This window comes from Panthera pardus, unplaced genomic scaffold (genome assembly GCF_024362965.1).
Source record: "Panthera pardus isolate Hobbes unplaced genomic scaffold, ASM2436296v1 HiC_scaffold_8, whole genome shotgun sequence".
Taxonomy (NCBI): Eukaryota; Metazoa; Chordata; class Mammalia; order Carnivora; family Felidae; genus Panthera; species Panthera pardus.
Genome location: NW_026527013.1, coordinates 37,400,731 through 37,418,031, shown reverse-complemented (window position 1 = coordinate 37,418,031; position 17,301 = coordinate 37,400,731). Strand labels below are relative to the sequence as shown.

General features: G+C 43.9%; 1 protein-coding gene and 1 long non-coding RNA gene across 2 annotated transcripts; both read left to right on the top strand.

The window, feature by feature from the left end:
• The first annotated feature begins 940 nt into the window (after nt 1-940).
• LOC128775590 (uncharacterized) lies at nt 941-3,692 on the top strand. The gene is made up of 3 exons (XR_008420414.1): nt 941-2,454; nt 2,709-2,771; nt 3,529-3,692. It is a non-coding gene; the product is annotated as an uncharacterized LOC128775590 (long non-coding RNA).
• A 104-nt stretch (nt 3,693-3,796) lies between these two features.
• LOC128775549 (transport and Golgi organization protein 1 homolog) lies at nt 3,797-16,649 on the top strand. Its single transcript, XM_053897346.1, has 12 exons — nt 3,797-3,927; nt 5,683-5,784; nt 6,471-6,531; nt 6,638-6,673; nt 6,756-6,823; nt 6,948-7,042; nt 8,051-8,127; nt 12,136-12,277; nt 13,152-13,228; nt 14,767-14,905; nt 15,879-15,981; nt 16,476-16,649. Exons 1-12 carry the CDS (start codon nt 3,914-3,916, stop codon nt 16,483-16,485), a joined length of 924 nt encoding a protein of 307 aa, XP_053753321.1. The 5' UTR covers nt 3,797-3,913; the 3' UTR covers nt 16,486-16,649.
• Nucleotides 16,650-17,301: the final 652 nt, after the last annotated feature.

Here is a 17,301-nt window from a genome sequence, read left to right as displayed (position 1 = left end):
AAGAAAATGTGTCTTCACCTTTTGTTAAAGGAGAGTCTTGCCTAGATTTTATTGAGCTATAATTCATCAGGGGATGACTTGGGTGTGGGTGTTACTGGACCACCAAGACCAGGTTCTCCAGTCTCAGTGTCTTAGTAATGAACACTGATCGAAAGGGAAACAAAGCAGGTGGCGTTTATTAGAGATAGGTTGTATACAGTGGAGCCAGCAAGAAAGAGGAATATCGCTCCCCCAAAAGGGTGGTGTGCCAGGCTTATAAAGGCACTTTTCCAAAGGGTGAGGGGCTGGGAGTGGGGAAGCATCCTTCAGTCCCACAGTCACTATCTTATGGTTGTTACTTTTCAGTGGACACAAGACAATCACAGGATGTCTTTTTCCATGGTTGACGTCCTTTTAGAAATACTAGTGCAGTCAGGCTTTAATTGTTATTTCTACTTTTGCCCAGACAACCATTACTCCTTAATAGCTGTTCTCTCTTTTGTTCACTTTTCCAGAAGTTTCCAGTATGGAAACTGTTAACCCTTGCCTTAGACCAGTGCCTTTACAGGAATTAAGATCCTCTTGCTTTTCTTATACCTTCTCAATGGGAGCCCTTTCTGCTTTGTTTTTGAAATGTTAGTCATCATTTCTTTTGGTGCCTGTGCTTTTTCTCTAGCCATGTTCCACTCTCTTTCTCATTTGATGATGTGTTTTTGGAAGACCCTCTGTTTTTAGTGATCTAGGAAAATCATAGCACCTGACATGTTGTAATTGTTTATTGATTCGGAAAGCAGCCAACCCTGTGTAACATTTCAGAAAGCTTTCTAGAAAATGAAAGAAGCGTATGTTAGTACAAAGGTTTTCCTTTTCTTTCCTTGCCGCTTCCTTCCTCCTTCCCATCCCTTCCCTTTCCTTCTCGCCCCCTACCGTCCCCCTCCATCTCTCTCTCTGTCTCTGTCTGTCTCTTTCTTCCTCTCTCCCTTTCTCTCTCTCTCTTTCTTTTTTTCTTTTTTTGGCATTTCAAATGATCCTGGGTTCTGGACTTCAGTGTGGATGTTGGGTTTGACTACAAGAGGAAAACAATCAGACAAATATTTTATTTATGTATTTTTAAAACTGTCTGCATTATGCACTGACAGAATTGAATATTTTGATATTTATTTAATATAATGTAAATCTATCTTTTGGTCAAAATAAGCTGTGAATCTTTATGCTTTTATCAGAAACGGTTTATAAAGAATCATGAACTAAATATGAAATTCTACTTTTTTCTTATATTAATGTTGTGAATTCATTATGCTGAACAAAATGATCATTGTAATTTCATTGGATGGCATGTCAGTATTTTATCAGGAAGGAAAAGTTTTTACTATTAACATGTTTTGACCTCAAACTTAATTTTGTTTCTTCCTCTCTCAGACACAGCCTCCAGTACATCAAGGTAAGATTTTAGGTTTTAGTAGTCTTTGTAATTTTTTTTTCATTACTCGTGTTTGGTGTGGGTTTAAATTTTTTAACTAGGGATAAATATGGTGACTTCTGATGTCTAATTGACTTGTGAACTCTTGAAAACCTTTCTCTTCCCTGTTAGAGGCTAAGTGACAATGTGGAGGGATTTTCCTCTCTTAAGACAAGAGACCAGGGGAGGAAAACATCACAGGAGGAAGGAGAACAGAATGAGTGTGATTTTGCATAGAAATGATTAGGAAAGAAGTGATGATATGAGCCTGAGGTGTGGAGTGAGTACTTTGCCATGACCTGGCTTTTGGTGAAATGTGAAGATGAGAAAACCCTCTTTGAGTCTGTCAAGAAGCCTAAGCATAGAGAAGAAACCAGGTATTGCCAGGCAGGGTGTGTGTCACAGGAGAGGGTTAAACCAAGGTTTTGAGTCTGAGGTGGAGGGAGCCATTCATGCCAGGGGAAAAGTGAACTTGTTGCAAATGGCGGGTAATCTATTCTGCACGGACCCCATGGACTGTGGTGATTCTGTGGTGCTGTCTGTTGAGAGGCAAGGTGGCTACCTGACGCTTAACAAGCCCTCAAAGACTGGTTGGTGTTGATCACTGTAAATGCAGCGGTGGTGGTGATGAGAAGAGTGACCTCAGGGCATGAGAGCTCTCGCATTGGGCCAATGTAAGAGGAGTTTGCACTTTGTGTCTGTTAGAGGAGTCAGTGTTCTAGAGCTTACACGTATAGGAATGTCAGTGAAATGAGGTTTCTTGGGTTTAAAATGCTGCTGAAACTTGCTTTCTTCAGGCACAATGAGAAAGCTAAAAAGTTAGTTACACCCATGTGTCAGATCATGTGTCTGTGCTGCTAATACAGTGGGATTATTCGATGTCACTGGTTTGGTAACAACCTTAAAAATTGTTTTATCTCCTTTTAGTTAATTTACAGCAAAAAACTGCAAAGATCAACCCGTTGGAGAAAGAAAACCCAGAGCTGGCTGAAGCAATATCCATGTGGGAAGAGAAGGTAGCATTGCCCTTTCAAATATTTCTTGTGACTTCATTTTGATTAATTTTATCTCTTGGAGTTCATCCTACTGACCTATTTCATGTGTTCTATAAATACTTCCCATTCAAGACAAGCTTCACAAATGGAATAAAAAACTACCTTTTTATTTGTGAAAGGAGTCACACATTAGACATAGGCTTATCTACCACGATGCTATTTTTGAATTCTGATTCCTTTTTCATATGTTTTGTATCTACATCAATGAATTAAAGATACATCTTCAAGAAGCTAAGAGAGAAAGTAACATTCACTCTGCTGAAGCTCTTAAGTTGAAAGTAAGAATCCTTTCTTTGCCTGGATTGCGTTCTAAAAACACAAGTAAAATTAATGAATTGTTACGACTCATTCAACATGTTTTGTTGAAGGAGAACATCAGAAAAGTTGAGCACTTCGATAAAATTTTAAATGACACCCTTCAAAGTGCACATGTTACTTTGCAATCAGAGAGAGAGAGAGAGAGAGAGAGAGAGAGAGAGGGGAATGTCAAGAATCAGGAAGTGCTAAGAGTTGGCTGCTTTTACTGTAATTTGACTTTGGAGACTTTTTGTTCATTGGGTGAGGTGAGCATAGCATATTCGCTTGCTGTTTACCACAGTAGAGAGTGGGCCTCTGGGAGACAAAGCTCCATCTGCACAGCTGGAATTTCACTAGGACCACCATGAGGAGTTTGCTGTTTCAAGGACTAGGAAGTATGTTTTATTTTCACAACTAGGTCATTACCACATCATTCAGACCTGCCCTCCAAGATATGGAGAAAATCCCCCAAGATAGTTGAGAGATGAAGGGCAATAGCAAGTTGTATACTGCCTTCTTCTCTTAATGCTCAGCAATGTTCAGTGTGAATAGAGGAATATTCTCCTAAGAAAGCCATTTGTGAGCCCTTTGACTTGAACTATTTTCCATGTTCTTTGCCTTCTCCTTGTTGTATTTATGCCCCAGGATCTTTCTTTGTTGCCATGCACAGTCCTGTTGCACTCACATTGTTGTGCGATCATTATTTCTTGAATGTATTTTCTCCTATCTGTCCTAAAGTCAGAAGATGCAAACGGTCAATTTGAGGATCCAGAACTGAGAGCCTTGAAGTCCAATAAATGTGAACTGGAAGGTATGTTGTCTGTTGGGGAGAAATCCCCATGTGGTGGCAATGACTTTGCATTGGGAAGGGAAAGAATGCCTTCTTGCCTTCACACTAGTTGCCCTTTCCTGTCACCCCCATACCAAGTCTCAGGTCATATGCACATGCACAAAATAATCCATTTTTTTTTTTTTTTTTTTTTTTTTTTTTTTTACAGAAAGGAAAAAGGCCCTGGAAGACGTTTATAATTCTTTGAGTTCTCTTACAGCAATCAGGGAAGAAAAAGCCAAAAGGCTGAAGGAGAGAGCAGACATCCTTGATAAATCCTCTGAAGAAAGAAAAATGGCTACAGCAAAGTAAGACGTTCATGTGATAATGGTCCCGAGTACTGTTGTATGAATGAATGTGGTGGCCGCTATAGATAAATATATTTCTTCTAGAATTGGATCCAAGAGTATTTTTGCCAAATGCATTCAGGAGAATTGTGCCTGCCCTTCCTACCTGGCTTCCTATAACCTGCATTTTCCTTTCTGTCCTTAGTGCTTGTCACACATTCTTGTGTCATGTACTTGGGGTAGAAGAGGGAAGATACTGGCATTAAGCACACTGATAACAGGATCCCCTCCGGATCCATTTACATTGTCCTATAGGTTTCAATCCCATCCCATGGTCTTATCAGCCAGGAATTAGGTCATCTTTGTTCAGCACCAGACTTGGGTCAAAAATATTTAGGGAAAACATTGAATTATCTTGCTGCAGAAACCATGGGAGTTTCTTTCTAGACTGTGGGTTGGGATGCCATCAGTACTGCATCTCTTCATCCAGTCTGCAAGTGAGACTCGTACGAAGTGTGTCTTCATGGGTTCATTAGAAATTTGGTGCCCCAGGCGCATGTTTCTTCTTTTGTCCAGTATTTCCTTTTGTTCTCAGGAGGGGGGCCTTTAGAGCCCCTTATTCACATTGAAAAGGAAATGCTTCCTTGTCTTCCCTGGAGACTCAGCTTCTGTTAGTCCTTTCCACACCCGGGGTGGAGCCTGCTCTGTCTCACTGGCATCTTGTTTTTGTTAATGTGTAAGCTCTTTGTGGGAGCAGGTAGAGCACCCTGACCACCTTCTATCTTCACCCCCTTACAACAGAGCCTCTACATTACAGCCACCCCAGAAAACACTTGCTGAAGGACTACCTGAGAGGCCAGAAGGAAATGCATGTACCTTTCTCTGTCTAGTGCTTTTGTGTCCACTACTAACAGTCTTTCAGTTTTGCATGTGATTCTTGACTACATCCAGTGCCAAGTTGAAACCCTTTAAAGCAACACCATGCACAAAATAGTCTGAGGGCAACACAGCAAACCAGCCTTTCTAAGCATTTCCCTTTGCTGCCTTCACTGTCAATGAACTGAGTCTTGTTCAAGTAGACTGACTCCATGAAGTTGATAGTTTTCCATCTGAAATCTGTTTCCTGAAGATAAGAGCCTGACTGTGGGACAGTTCACATCATGTTATATTTCAGCATATATTGCCACTCTAAGATTGGCCTTTCCCTCCACCAGGATCTTTGAAAGAGGGGGCAGGGGTTGCACTCCTGAACCTTAGTGATGTGTGGGAGTGATTTGCAATGCTGGTGAAGCCATATCCTGGAAGGCTGTCTTTCATACTCAGTGTCTGTGTCAGGGTACAACTTTTGGACTGAGATTCAGTGCACTGCCCCGTGGAGGTGCAAGGCAATGATGATCCCCTGCCTCATCCTAATGGGTACAGTTGGTCAGGCACAGGTTTTCACACTGACCTGGAATAGGCCTTCTCCATCTCAAACAAAAGACCAACTCTGGGAAGGCACAAGGTGCAATGTTATTTGATGACTTGACGATGAAGGAGTAGAAGCAGAGAACTAGACAGGCGGCTCTGATTGTAGGCGACTTGGCAGCAGACGGAGGTTGAATGTTCTTTAACATTAAATGGGGTCTTCATTTCTCTGACTGTGTTGTCAGTCTGTGCATCGTTGGGGGAGGGGATAGGGATATTGGAATCTAGGCGTTAAGAGAGCTGAGAAGGAAAAAGGCAGAATTTCTGGACCTTGGCTACTGGACTATGTATATATCTTTCCCATCTTAGGAATCTGGATATGACAAACTGTGAACTAGTGGCAATGAAGAATCAGATGGCAACTGCAGAGGAAGATCTGAAAATAGCTACAAGGGACATACACAAGTGCAAGTGAGTTCAGATACTAATTAGCAGTGGCTCATGAAACCCCTGTTCGTTTCTTAGTTCTAACCTTTGTACAATGGGTAGACTCCATGAATATAGTAATATAAACACAAATTCAGAGGACATATCCGTAGAGAATTAACAGACAGGAAAAGATAAGTATTAGAAAGAATAAAACAATTAAGTTACTAAACATTTCTGGGTCTCCAGCATTGACCTGCCCATGTAGAAACTTCATCCGTGCCAACGTTCCTGAGGGGTGGTGTCAGTTGTCATAATCTATAGGAAAGCAGTGTGTCATAGGATGAAATCCTATCCATCAAGAAGGTAGTACCACCTGATGGTCCTGGTCTTTGCAACCCTAGGAAACCTGGTGAGTACACAAGTTAAAGGAGAATAGAGCTTTATGTTGGCTTTATGATGAAAGTCACTTGTCACCTGATGAATTAGGGCAAGATTGAAAATGGAAAAGAATTCTATGACCTCTGAACCCTACGGGCTTGGAATGATGAGTAAGGAGAGGATGGAACAATAGCTTTGGTTCTGTACATTTATAATTGTGTGAAAAGTGTTTCATGTGAAAGGATAAATTGTATTGGGGGAAGATATGAGGATGATGGGAACATGAGCAGATTATTTATAATCCTACCTAATATTAGACCTTATTTGATGAAACCAATTGTATCTCACAGACAGCAAATTGAACAAACACGAGAACAGCTGCAGAAGGCAGAACTCACCTTCACACACCAGGTAACGTGAGTTCTGCCTGACATATTGAACCCTTAGTACCTCATGTGGTTGAGTGTAGTGGCCCTTGGAATTCCTAAACACGGACTTTTCATTGTTGCTTTTTCAGGTCGCAGTTTATGAGCATAATACTCAGGACACCTGGGTAAGTGTTTTCTTTTTTCCTCCTCTCTCTCTTTGGTGCACAGTCTGGCATGACTGAAGGTGGATGTGTTTTTCTCCCCTAGATCAAGGCTCGGATCTGGGAGAGGAAAATGGCGGAACAGAGCCGAGAGGTTGCCCGCTTGAAACACAGGTGTGCGAGCGTGACATGAGTTTTTATGGGTGTTTTGAGGGATGACAGCTGTGCTGTTTAGTGTCTAGTCAGAGGACGTGGCGTTGCAACTCTTACAGAAGTCCATTCTTTTTCTGTATCTAAGACTGGATGTGATGGAAGGAAAGAGGCTGCTTGAGAGATACAGGAGACAGAGACCAATGCCTGGAAGTCCAGAGATGCAGAACTCTGCGAGGAGAGGTAAGGGGCACGTGGTGATGTGCAGGAGCCTCATTTCTGCGGCAAAGCCTTTTCCTGTGGGTGATCATCGTGTGTCCTGGACAGAACCGCAAACACTAAGGACAGCAGGTGGTCTGAAGGGGTGACAGAAGGGTCTTCTCCGCTGGTACTGCAAGCAGTGAGGCACTTCTCCCTGTGAATGGTGGAGCTCATGCCCCTCCTCTGACTGTGACCCTCCCACCTCCTCTAGCATCCCCCTGTCTGAAGAGCCTGGAAAGGATGACAGGACAGGGGTCTCATCCTTCTTCCCACCCGGACTCAATGTGAAGACTTTAGTTTATTTGAGGAGAAACTCATTTATTTACTATTTTCATTGCTCCTTTATTTTTATTTTTGTGAACTATAGACCTACATTCCTGAATCCAAGCTCCAAATAGCTTCGTCCTCTGATGTTATCAGTGCAACTCTGCAGCTTCACGGCTAAACACCCATAGTTTTCCTTTTCTCCTTAATATAATATCAGTCAAGTTCAGTTCCATTCAGAAATAGTTACATAATACCGGCTCCCATGTGGAAGGCAGCTTATAGATGAGCTGAAAGAATGAACAATTTGCCTGGAGTCAGAAGAAACACACCCATGCTCTTCTGTGGAGGGTTTTTTGATGTTATCCACCAACTGACGCTCTCATTTTAATTTTTATCTGAAATGAGATGCTGAGTTATTACCCCTAATGTGTATTGAGAAATGGCTGTTTTGGTGACGATTTCCTGATTTCTCTTTGAGCTGCCCTGTTGAAAGTTATTTGACTAATTATGAAGAACATGAGCCAGGACCCTATGGTTTCTTCATTAAGATATGATGGGATGGATCTCCCCCTTATCACTGGGGTCAACTGAGGCTTGTGGGTTACTCTCTGCCTCTCCTCCTTGTCCTGAGTGTGGGCAAGAGTTTAACACGTCACAAAATGTGGTGTTTGTGTGAATTCTGCAGAGTCTACTAAAATCAGAGTAAACCTCTATCCCTTTTAGAGCCTTCAGCCGAAGCTGGTGTCACTCCCATGAGTCACAACAACAAGCAGTCTACCAACAATGCCGAGAAGGACAAGGTAAATGCTGGGGCCATTTTCAGTTGTAAGTCTGTCAGGAAACCCTCCTTTGCGGAACAGCATGCTCTGCGGCCTTATCCCTGTTTTGTGTGTTGTGTGATATGTCTGCCTATTTATATTTTCCAAATTCACAGCCTGAACCTAAGACTCTACAGGCTTCTGTCTTTGCAGCCTGTCATCTTTTTTCTGGTCAGTTTAGTAGCCAAAGGAACTTAGAAGTTGAGCACCTTATGGCTTTTCCCTTGTTGTGTTCAAAATAACAACAACAGGAAGATACACTGCACTCTATAGCAAAGTCTCTAAGCTTGTTGACTCCTAACACACTACCTCTCTGTGGGATCAGTGTTGTTGTTATTTTCCTCTTTCTGGTCACACTATTCATGTGTGAAGACTATCTGTTAATTGTAAACGTGAAAAGACTTCCCTCCATCTTTATATTGTGTGCCTTGTACAATTTATGATGGTTTTAGACAAAGTCATTGTCATAACTCACCACCTTCACATCTTCATGGGTAAATGAACTGTTTGGAATCCTTTCAAGCAGTATCTTAGGTAAAAGTATTCTGAACACAAGGTCCTTCAGTTTTATTCATATGAGCAGGTTCTCTTGTGTCTCCAGTCAGTGTTAGAGCTGATACCATCGCTCATGACACATCCCTGGAAATGTATACCAAAGTCAAAACACATTTACATTAACTGTTTCACGAATGTCTGCCTCTTTTTTCCCATAGGATGTATTACTCTGTGTCTTGTAGTGTACACAAAATCAGAATTCCTTATGAATTCAGGTAAACACTTGTGGGCCTAGTACTCATTGATATGTAATATGTTCCTCACAGCAAACATTTCCTCAGGTCCCCTACAAGACTCCCGGCATCCCCAACTCCCGAGTGGTTTCTTGGCCTTTGACAGCACTTGCAGAAAGTAGGAAGACCTCTTTCTCAGCGAGGGAAGCAGAGGGGGCCAAGTGTGGGGCCGGCAGGCAGAACTTTTTCCCAAGAGTAGCTGTCATTTCATGTGCAAAGAATGAGCTGTGTATTTGCACCCAATGTTTTTATGTTCGGAATAAGGCAAAAACAGAGCTTCTGCCACCACTGTAGTGGAAGGATGCAAGGTGATCCTGGACATGGATGTCTGCCTGTCTGGAATATGCTGCTTCATTAGTTTGGAATTACTTATTTAATCCTGTAAGAGGGGATCATTTTGTTCTAAATTCTCAGACATGGGCAGGGACATGTGGTGACAGTAGTTTAACCGCCTGCGTTTAGTTGCCTAAGCTGTAGGTGGTACCCAGTGGCAGGGACAGAGTTTTCAGGTACTGATGCTACTCTCTTGGATCCTGGTGGCAGAGAAGGGGGCAGGTGCTGGCCCGTACTTCTATGGGTTTCAGCTGCTTTGGGGATTGGTTCTCTTGTGTGGCATCTGCACGTAGCTGTCACTTCCGTTCTGCAGGGCAGTGTGGATCCGTGGCAACCTCCTCCATTAACTGGAAGTTTCTGCACACCCTACTCTAGAGGTCACCCTTTGATCTGGGCACATCCACCTCCTGTACCAGGTTTGGGACCACCCCGAACCCCTCCACCTGCACCACTTGGTAAGATGATCTGGGCAGTATGAGTTGGCTTGCTAAGAACCTTCATCTAATTTTTGTTGTTGTTGAGTCTTTTTTAAAGAAATTTGTTAATGTTTATTTATTTTTGAGACAGACAGAGACAGAGCATGAATGAGGGAGGGTCAGAGAGAGGGAGACACAGAATCTGAAGCAGGTTCCAGGCTCTGAGCTGTCAACACAGAGCCCGATGTGGGGCTTGAACTCACGCACTGTGAGATCATGACCTGAGCCGGGGTGGGATGCTTGACCGACTGAGCCACCCAGGCGCCCCGTTGTTGAGTCTTGTACAAGGTGCAGAGGTGGTACCACAGATCATTGCAATGCAAGGAAAATGCCTGCCATCATCACCACATTCCTTGAGTTTCTCATGATTGACTTATCATCCTTGTGTCATTTCCCCCACCTTGTGTTGGTACAGGTGTCTCTTGTGGAGATGGAATGGGGCTGTATGCAGAAAAGCAGGCCTAGCGCTTCAGCAGATGTGTGCCATACACAGTCCATGTGCTGGGCGGTGGGAGGCATGAGGCTCCGCCTAACGTATATCCATCCAGTTGAGCCCCCAGTCATCCACAGTTGTTTGAGGAGTTATGAAAACACCTGAACCAGGGCTTTTATGGGTCTTCATCAGAGTTTAAAGAATGGTTCTCCCTTTACCTTGGGATCACCTGAAGCATGCGGGATACACTGTGCATGTGATTTGGGATCTGACTGGGCCAAAGAGTTTCAGTTGCTTGAGGAATGAGGAGAGTGGTTTTGGTTTTGTGGGGGTTTTTTTTGTTTGTTTTTGTGTTTTTGTTTTGTTTTTGTTTTTTTAATCTCTGCACAATCTACTCAAATCAGAATAAACCTCCATCCCTTGTAGGGCCTATTGCAGATCCAGATGTTGCTCCTGTGAGTAACAACAACACTGACTCTACTAACAGGACCACGAAGGACAAGGTAAATGCTGTGGACATTTTCAGTTGTAACTCTTTGGCAAAACCCTCCTTTTTCTGTTCAGCGCTCTCTCCTGGCTTTGTGTCTGTTTTGTGTGTTGTATGATATGTCTGCTTGTTTTTCTCATTTTCCAAATGCACAGCCTTCACCCAAGAGTCTACAGGCTTCTGTCTTTTCAGCCTGTCATCTTTTTTCTGGTCAGTTTAGTAGCCAAAGGAACTTTGAAGTTGAGCACCTTATGGCTTTTCCCTTGTTGTGTTCAAAATAACAACAACAGGAAGATACACTGCACTCTATAGCAAAGTCTCTAAGCTTGTTGACTCCTAACACACTACCTCTCTGTGGGATCAGTGTTGTTGTTATTTTCCTCTTTCTGGTCACACTATTCATGTGTGAAGACTATCTGTTAATTGTAAACGTGAAAAGACTTCCCTCCATCTTTATATTGTGTGCCTTGTACAATTTATGATGGTTTTAGACAAAGTCATTGTCATAACTCACCACCTTCACGTCTTCATGGGTAAATGAACTGTTTGGAATCCTTTCAAGCAGTATCTTGGGTAAAAGTATTCTGAACACAAGGTCCTTCAGTTTTATTCATATGAGCAGGTTCTCTTGTGTCTCCAGTCAGTGTTAGAGCTGATACCATCGCTCATGACACATCCCTGGAAATGTATACCAAAGTCAAAACACATTTACATTAACTGTTTCACGAATGTCTGCCTCTTTTTTCCCATAGGATGTATTACTCTGTGTCTTGTAGTGTACACAAAATCAGAATTCCTTATGAATTCAGGTAAACACTTGTGGGCCTAGTACTCATTGATGTGTAGTATGTTCCTCACAGCAAACATTTCCTCAGGTCCCCTACAAGACTCCCGGCATCCCCAACTCCCGAGTGGTTTCTTGGCCTTTGACAGCACTTGCAGAAAGTAGGAAGACCTCTTTCTCAGTGAGGGAAGCAGAGGGGGCCAAGTGTGGGGCCGGCAGGCAGAACTTTTTCCCAAGAGTAGCTGTCATTTCATGTGCAAAGAATGAGCTGTGTATTTGCACCCAATGTTTTTATGTTCGGAATAAGGCAAAAACAGAGCTTCTGCCATCACTGTAGTGGAAGGATGCAAGGTGATCCTGGACATGGATGTCTGCCTGTCTGGAATATGCTGCTTCATTAGTTTGGAATTACTTATTTAATCCTGTAAGAGGGGATCATTTTGTTCTAAATTCTCAGACATGGGCAGGGACATGTGGTGACAGTAGTTTAACCGCCTGCGTTTAGTTGCCTAAGCTGTAGGTGGTACCCAGTGGCAGGGACAGAGTTTTCAGGTACTGATGCTACTCTCTTGGATCCTGGTGGCAGAGAAGGGGGCAGGTGCTGGCCCGTACTTCTATGGGTTTCAGCTGCTTTGGGGATTGGTTCTCTTGTGTGGCATCTGCACGTAGCTGTCACTTCCGTTCTGCAGGGCAGTGTGGATCCGTGGCAACCTCCTCCATTAACTGGAAGATTCTGCACACCCTACTCTAGAGGTCACCCTTTGATCTGGGCACATCCACCTCCTGTACCAGGTTCGGGATCACCCCGAACCCCTCCACCTGCACCACTTGGTAAGATGATCTGGGCAGTATGAGTTGGCTTGCTAAGAACCTTCATCTAATTTTTGTTGTTGTTGAGTCTTTTTTAAAGAAATTTGTTAATGTTTATTTATTTTTGAGACAGACAGAGACAGAGCATGAATGAGGGAGGGTCAGAGAGAGGGAGACACAGAATCTGAAGCAGGTTCCAGGCTCTGAGCTGTCAACACAGAGCCCGATGTGGGGCTTGAACTCACGCACTGTGAGATCATGACCTGAGCCAGGGTGGGATGCTTGACCGACTGAGCCACCCAGGCGCCCCGTTGTTGAGTCTTGTACAAGGTGCAGAGGTGGTACAGAAGATCATTGCAATGCAAGGAAAATGCCTGCCATCATCACCACATTCCTTGAGTTTCTCATGATTGACTTATCATCCTTGTGTCATTTCCCCCACCTTGTGTTGGTACAGGTGTCTCTTGTGGAGATGGAATGGGGCTGTATGCAGAAAAGCAGGCCTAGCGCTTCAGCAGATGTGTGCCATACACAGTCCATGTGCTGGGCGGTGGGAGGCATGAGGCTCCGCCTAACGTATATCCATCCAGTTGAGCCCCCAGTCATCCACAGTTGTTTGAGGAGTTATGAAAACACCTGAACCAGGGCTTTTATGGGTCTTCATCACAGTTTAAAGAATGGTTCTTCCTTTACCTTGGGATCATCTGAAGCATGCGGGATACACTGTGCATGTGATTTGGGATCTGACTGGGCCAAAGAGTTTCAGTTGCTTGAGGAATGAGGAGAGTGGTTTTTGTTTTTGGGGTTTTTTTTTTGTTTTTGTGTTTTTGTTTTGTTTTTTTTTTTAATCTCTGCACAATCTACTCAAATCAAAATAAACCTGCATCCCTTCTAGGGCCTTTTGTAGATCCACATGTTGCTCGTGTGAGTAATAACAACACTGACTCTACCAAAAGGATCACGGAGAACAAGGTAAATGCTGTGGACATTTTCAGTTGTAACTCTTTGGCAAAACCCTCTTTTTTCTGTTCAGCGCTCTCTCCTGGCTTTGTGTCTGTTTTTTGTGTTGTATATGTCTGCTTGTTTTTCCCATTTTCCAAATGCACAAGCTTAACCCAAGTGTCTATGGGATTCTCTATTTTCTGCCTGTCATCTCCTTGTGGAAGGTGTAGAACCAAAGTGCCTAGGGCTGAGCACCCAAGGGCTTTTCTGGTATATACCTGGAAATAACCAGGGAGGAAGAGACCACCCTCCACCTGGAAGTCTTTTGGCATGACTTATTTTTTCTGGACCTCCTCAGTGTGGAATCATTGCTCTTGCTGTTTCTTCCTGTTCTGTTTCTGTCTAGGGGATTAATGTGTTCAGAAAATCGGCAGTTATCCTTATGTTTTGAAAATGCAAACTGCCTTCACTCCAACTTATATTTTTGTATGCGTCATTTAGAGTGGTCGTAGACAAAGTAAATTTAATACCCGTCAACATTCAGCCTTTCTGGTTTTTTTTTTTTTTTTTTTTTTTTGTAAACGTGCTGTCTGGAATCCCTTCAGGTGTGCCCTGGGTATACATATTCTGAACTACGAGAGGTGACATATTTGTCCTAGAAAACACGCATTGCAACATGCGTGGTGAAGAGAGACAATCTGCAATTACCTGCATTGTAATTCTCCACTGTGTCGTGTTCACATGAGCACGTTCTCTTGTGTCCTGTGTCACTGTCACAGGTGATACATGGAGATGTACAGCAGAAACAAAAGTGTATTTGTGTTAATTCTGTTATTTAGAATTTCGGCTCATCTTTTAGAGAACAAAAGTACCCTGTGAGTTTTACTGTATTTAACTGAGAAGTACCACTGAATGAAAATAAATTAGCTAAGCCTACCTAACATGTATAGGTAACATGTTTCTCTAAGGACATGCTTTTCGAGGTTCTCTGTATGACCTCAGTATCCCCATGCCCCAACATGTCTCTGTGCCCATGGATAGCACTTGCAGAGAGGAGAAGATTTCATTGTCGGGAGAGAAGCAGATCGGGCACAGGCGGGGGCTTAGAGGCAGAGCTTTGAGCCACGATTGCTGTGATTCCATGTGTGGAGCCTGGGATTGTAATTCCTTCTCAATCTGTAGTTCTTCACATACAAATAAGCAGCCTCTGTGGTGGAGGTGGATGCGGGGTGGAAGGTGATTCTGGACTTAAATGCCTTCCTATCAGGAATATGCTATTTTATTAATTTGGTACTCATTCCATAAATCCTCTAGGACAAGAGCTTGCTGTTCTACATTTGCCCACATGTGGGAACACTGGTTTGTCCCCATAGCATCCGTTCCCCACCCCCAAAGCATAAGTGGAACCCAAAGTATGGGTAGAGATTTTGGCGCTGATGCTGCCCTCTTGGAACCTGGTGGTGGGGAAGCTGGCAGGAGATGAGCACTGCTTCTTTGGTTTGCCACTTTTTGCTGATGTTGGTGCTTTGCTCTGTCCTATGAACATAGCTTTCATTTCTGTTGCGCAGGCCATTATGAATGCAAGAGGGCCTGGTCCTTCCCCAGGATCGCCTTGCAGGCTGTCCCCCATGGACCACCCTTCACCACCAGTCACGGGCTATGGGCCACCTCCGCCTCCTCCACCAGCTCCTCCACGTACTAAATTTGGTAAGATGACCTGAACTGGATGAGTGACTGATAAAGCGTATTCGTCTTCTTCGTGAAAGACTTGGTGGCATTGATGTAGGGATGCTTGTGAGGGCTTGGCCATTCAACTGCAAACCTGCCTGAGGACAGTGTCACATATCTCAAGTTTCTCAGGACATAGTGTACAATGGGCTGTGTCATTTCCCTATAATGAGGTCAGCTGTAGGTCTCTCTTGTCTACAAGAAAGAGGATTTTTATACAAAGGCAGATGTCTCAGGAGTACTGGTGCCTGTCTTAGACACAATGTTTTGAGCTCCGTGAAGGATGAGATGCACCCCTAAGTGTAGGTGCCTCAGGTATCCCGTCTGAAAGGGGGCACATGCATTATATGACACAGACCTTGTGGTCACCATAGTGGAAGTACCAGTGAAGGATCCAGTGCAAAACTGGGGGAAACTTGAATCATGCAAGAATAGAAGGGAAGTTGAGCACAGTAAGCAGAGTTTGAGGAGGTGCAGAGGGGACGGCATTGGGGTCAGTAGGATGGACTTGGAGGCCATCTCTGGCAGGGCCCACAAACTGGGAAGGGAGCATGAGGACAGTGTAAAGTCTGCAAAGGACTGCTGCACGGGTTCAACCACAATGTAGAATGCAGTCATCATCTCTGAAATGTCAACGTTACCAAGTGCAACTAGTTCATAATCTAAATAAAGTTTGTTGTTTCCCTTGGTTTTCTGAAGGGTCTGGACATGTACGAAGAATGTTCTGGGAGACTTGGGATATTAAACTTAGTCTTAGGAATCGCTTGTCTGCCTAAGTTTGTGTGTCTCAGTGAGACTAAATGTGAAGGCACGTTGTAGATCAGCTGTGCCGCTTCCTTGGCCTTCAGCCTGAGTCAGACTCTTGGTGGGAAACTCAGGGGCGAGGAGGAGCCGCCCCTGCTGTACTCTGGTCACCACACCCATGCGTCTGCTGTCACCACCCTGCCTGCAGGTTTGCGCCTCCGAAACTTCCCTCGCAATCTCCTGAGGCTTTGCCTGTGTTCCTGCTGTGTCAGCTCTAACACCAGCTCTCGGCGGTCATCTCAGAGCCTCAGGTTTGTAATCTGAGAAACAGGGACAATGTTGGTTTCTGAGGTCAGTACGATGAAGAGGTGAGAAGCACTTAAGGAATTTGTAAAATGTATGGGATGAGTGGACACTCACCCTTCTCAGGGTGGAAATGAATGTATCTCCACACAGAAGGTCATCGACAGATGTTCATCCAATTTCATGAAACTAAGAGTGTAATGCCTGAGGCTGAGAGGTTGGCAATCCCTGTTTCAAAAAATACGGCAAAGACCCCTGTGTTTTTTCTTTTAACATTCAGGTCCTACTTTACGAAAAAGAAAAAGATAACTGTGATACTGTGTACATTCAGGGATCTATATCTAAGATTTGAAGACAGTCATAATCCCTTAGAGGTAGACACACAGATGCAGCCACACAATTAAGTGTTCATCCAAGGCCACAGATATATTGTTGAAGACAAAATACATCGAGGAGGACACAAGATCCCATTGCAATAACCCAAAATCTCGTTGCCTTACAGGAGAATGTGAAGTTCGAAGAGGACCCTGAACTGTGACCAATAGGCTGTGGTGATGTGATATATTTAGAAAAGTTGTCTGATATGCGTATTTGACTGAATTCTTTCCCTGACCATTCCTGTCCCCTCTATTTTGTTTTTCCTCGTTTCCCCTAATAAACCCATCACAGTTCTGTATCTCTGTCATTATCTGCTTCCAGGAGGACCTACGGTCATTCTGTGTTGATGTACACAGTGTGACCCCTGTATACACGGTCACAAACAGGTAGAATCTACAGTTATGGGGCAGAAGATAAGTGTTTGAATTGTATTGACTGCCCATGTCCCGCTGGTTCCTTCTGGGGTGGTGGCCACAACCTTCCTCCAGATCTGGTGACAGTTGTGTTCACTCGTCCATAGATCCTCGCCAGCACGTGGCACTTCCTACTCACCGTGGTGTGTGCTGATCAGCAGGGCAGCTATCAGCCCCCAGGACATGGCTGATTCATGATTGCAAGACATGGATGAGGGGTCAGCAGTGTCTCGGGTAGAACAGTGAGGAAACCCTGCATGAATCCACATGTTGTGGATTTGCCCACGTACCAGCTACCTCACGGTAGCACCAATCCAGGTGGGAGCTGAGGTAGACTCATGGTAGTAGTTGTGGGTGTGAGTCTTATAATGGCCCATATTCCTCTCAGTGTTTTCTGTTTTTATCTTTTATTTTGATGCAATGTTTATTTTTGAGTGACAGAGAGAGCACAATTGAGAGAGGGGCAGAGAGAGAGGGAGACACAGAATCCAAAGCAGGCTCCAGGCTCTGAGCTGTCAGCACAGAGCCCGACGCGGG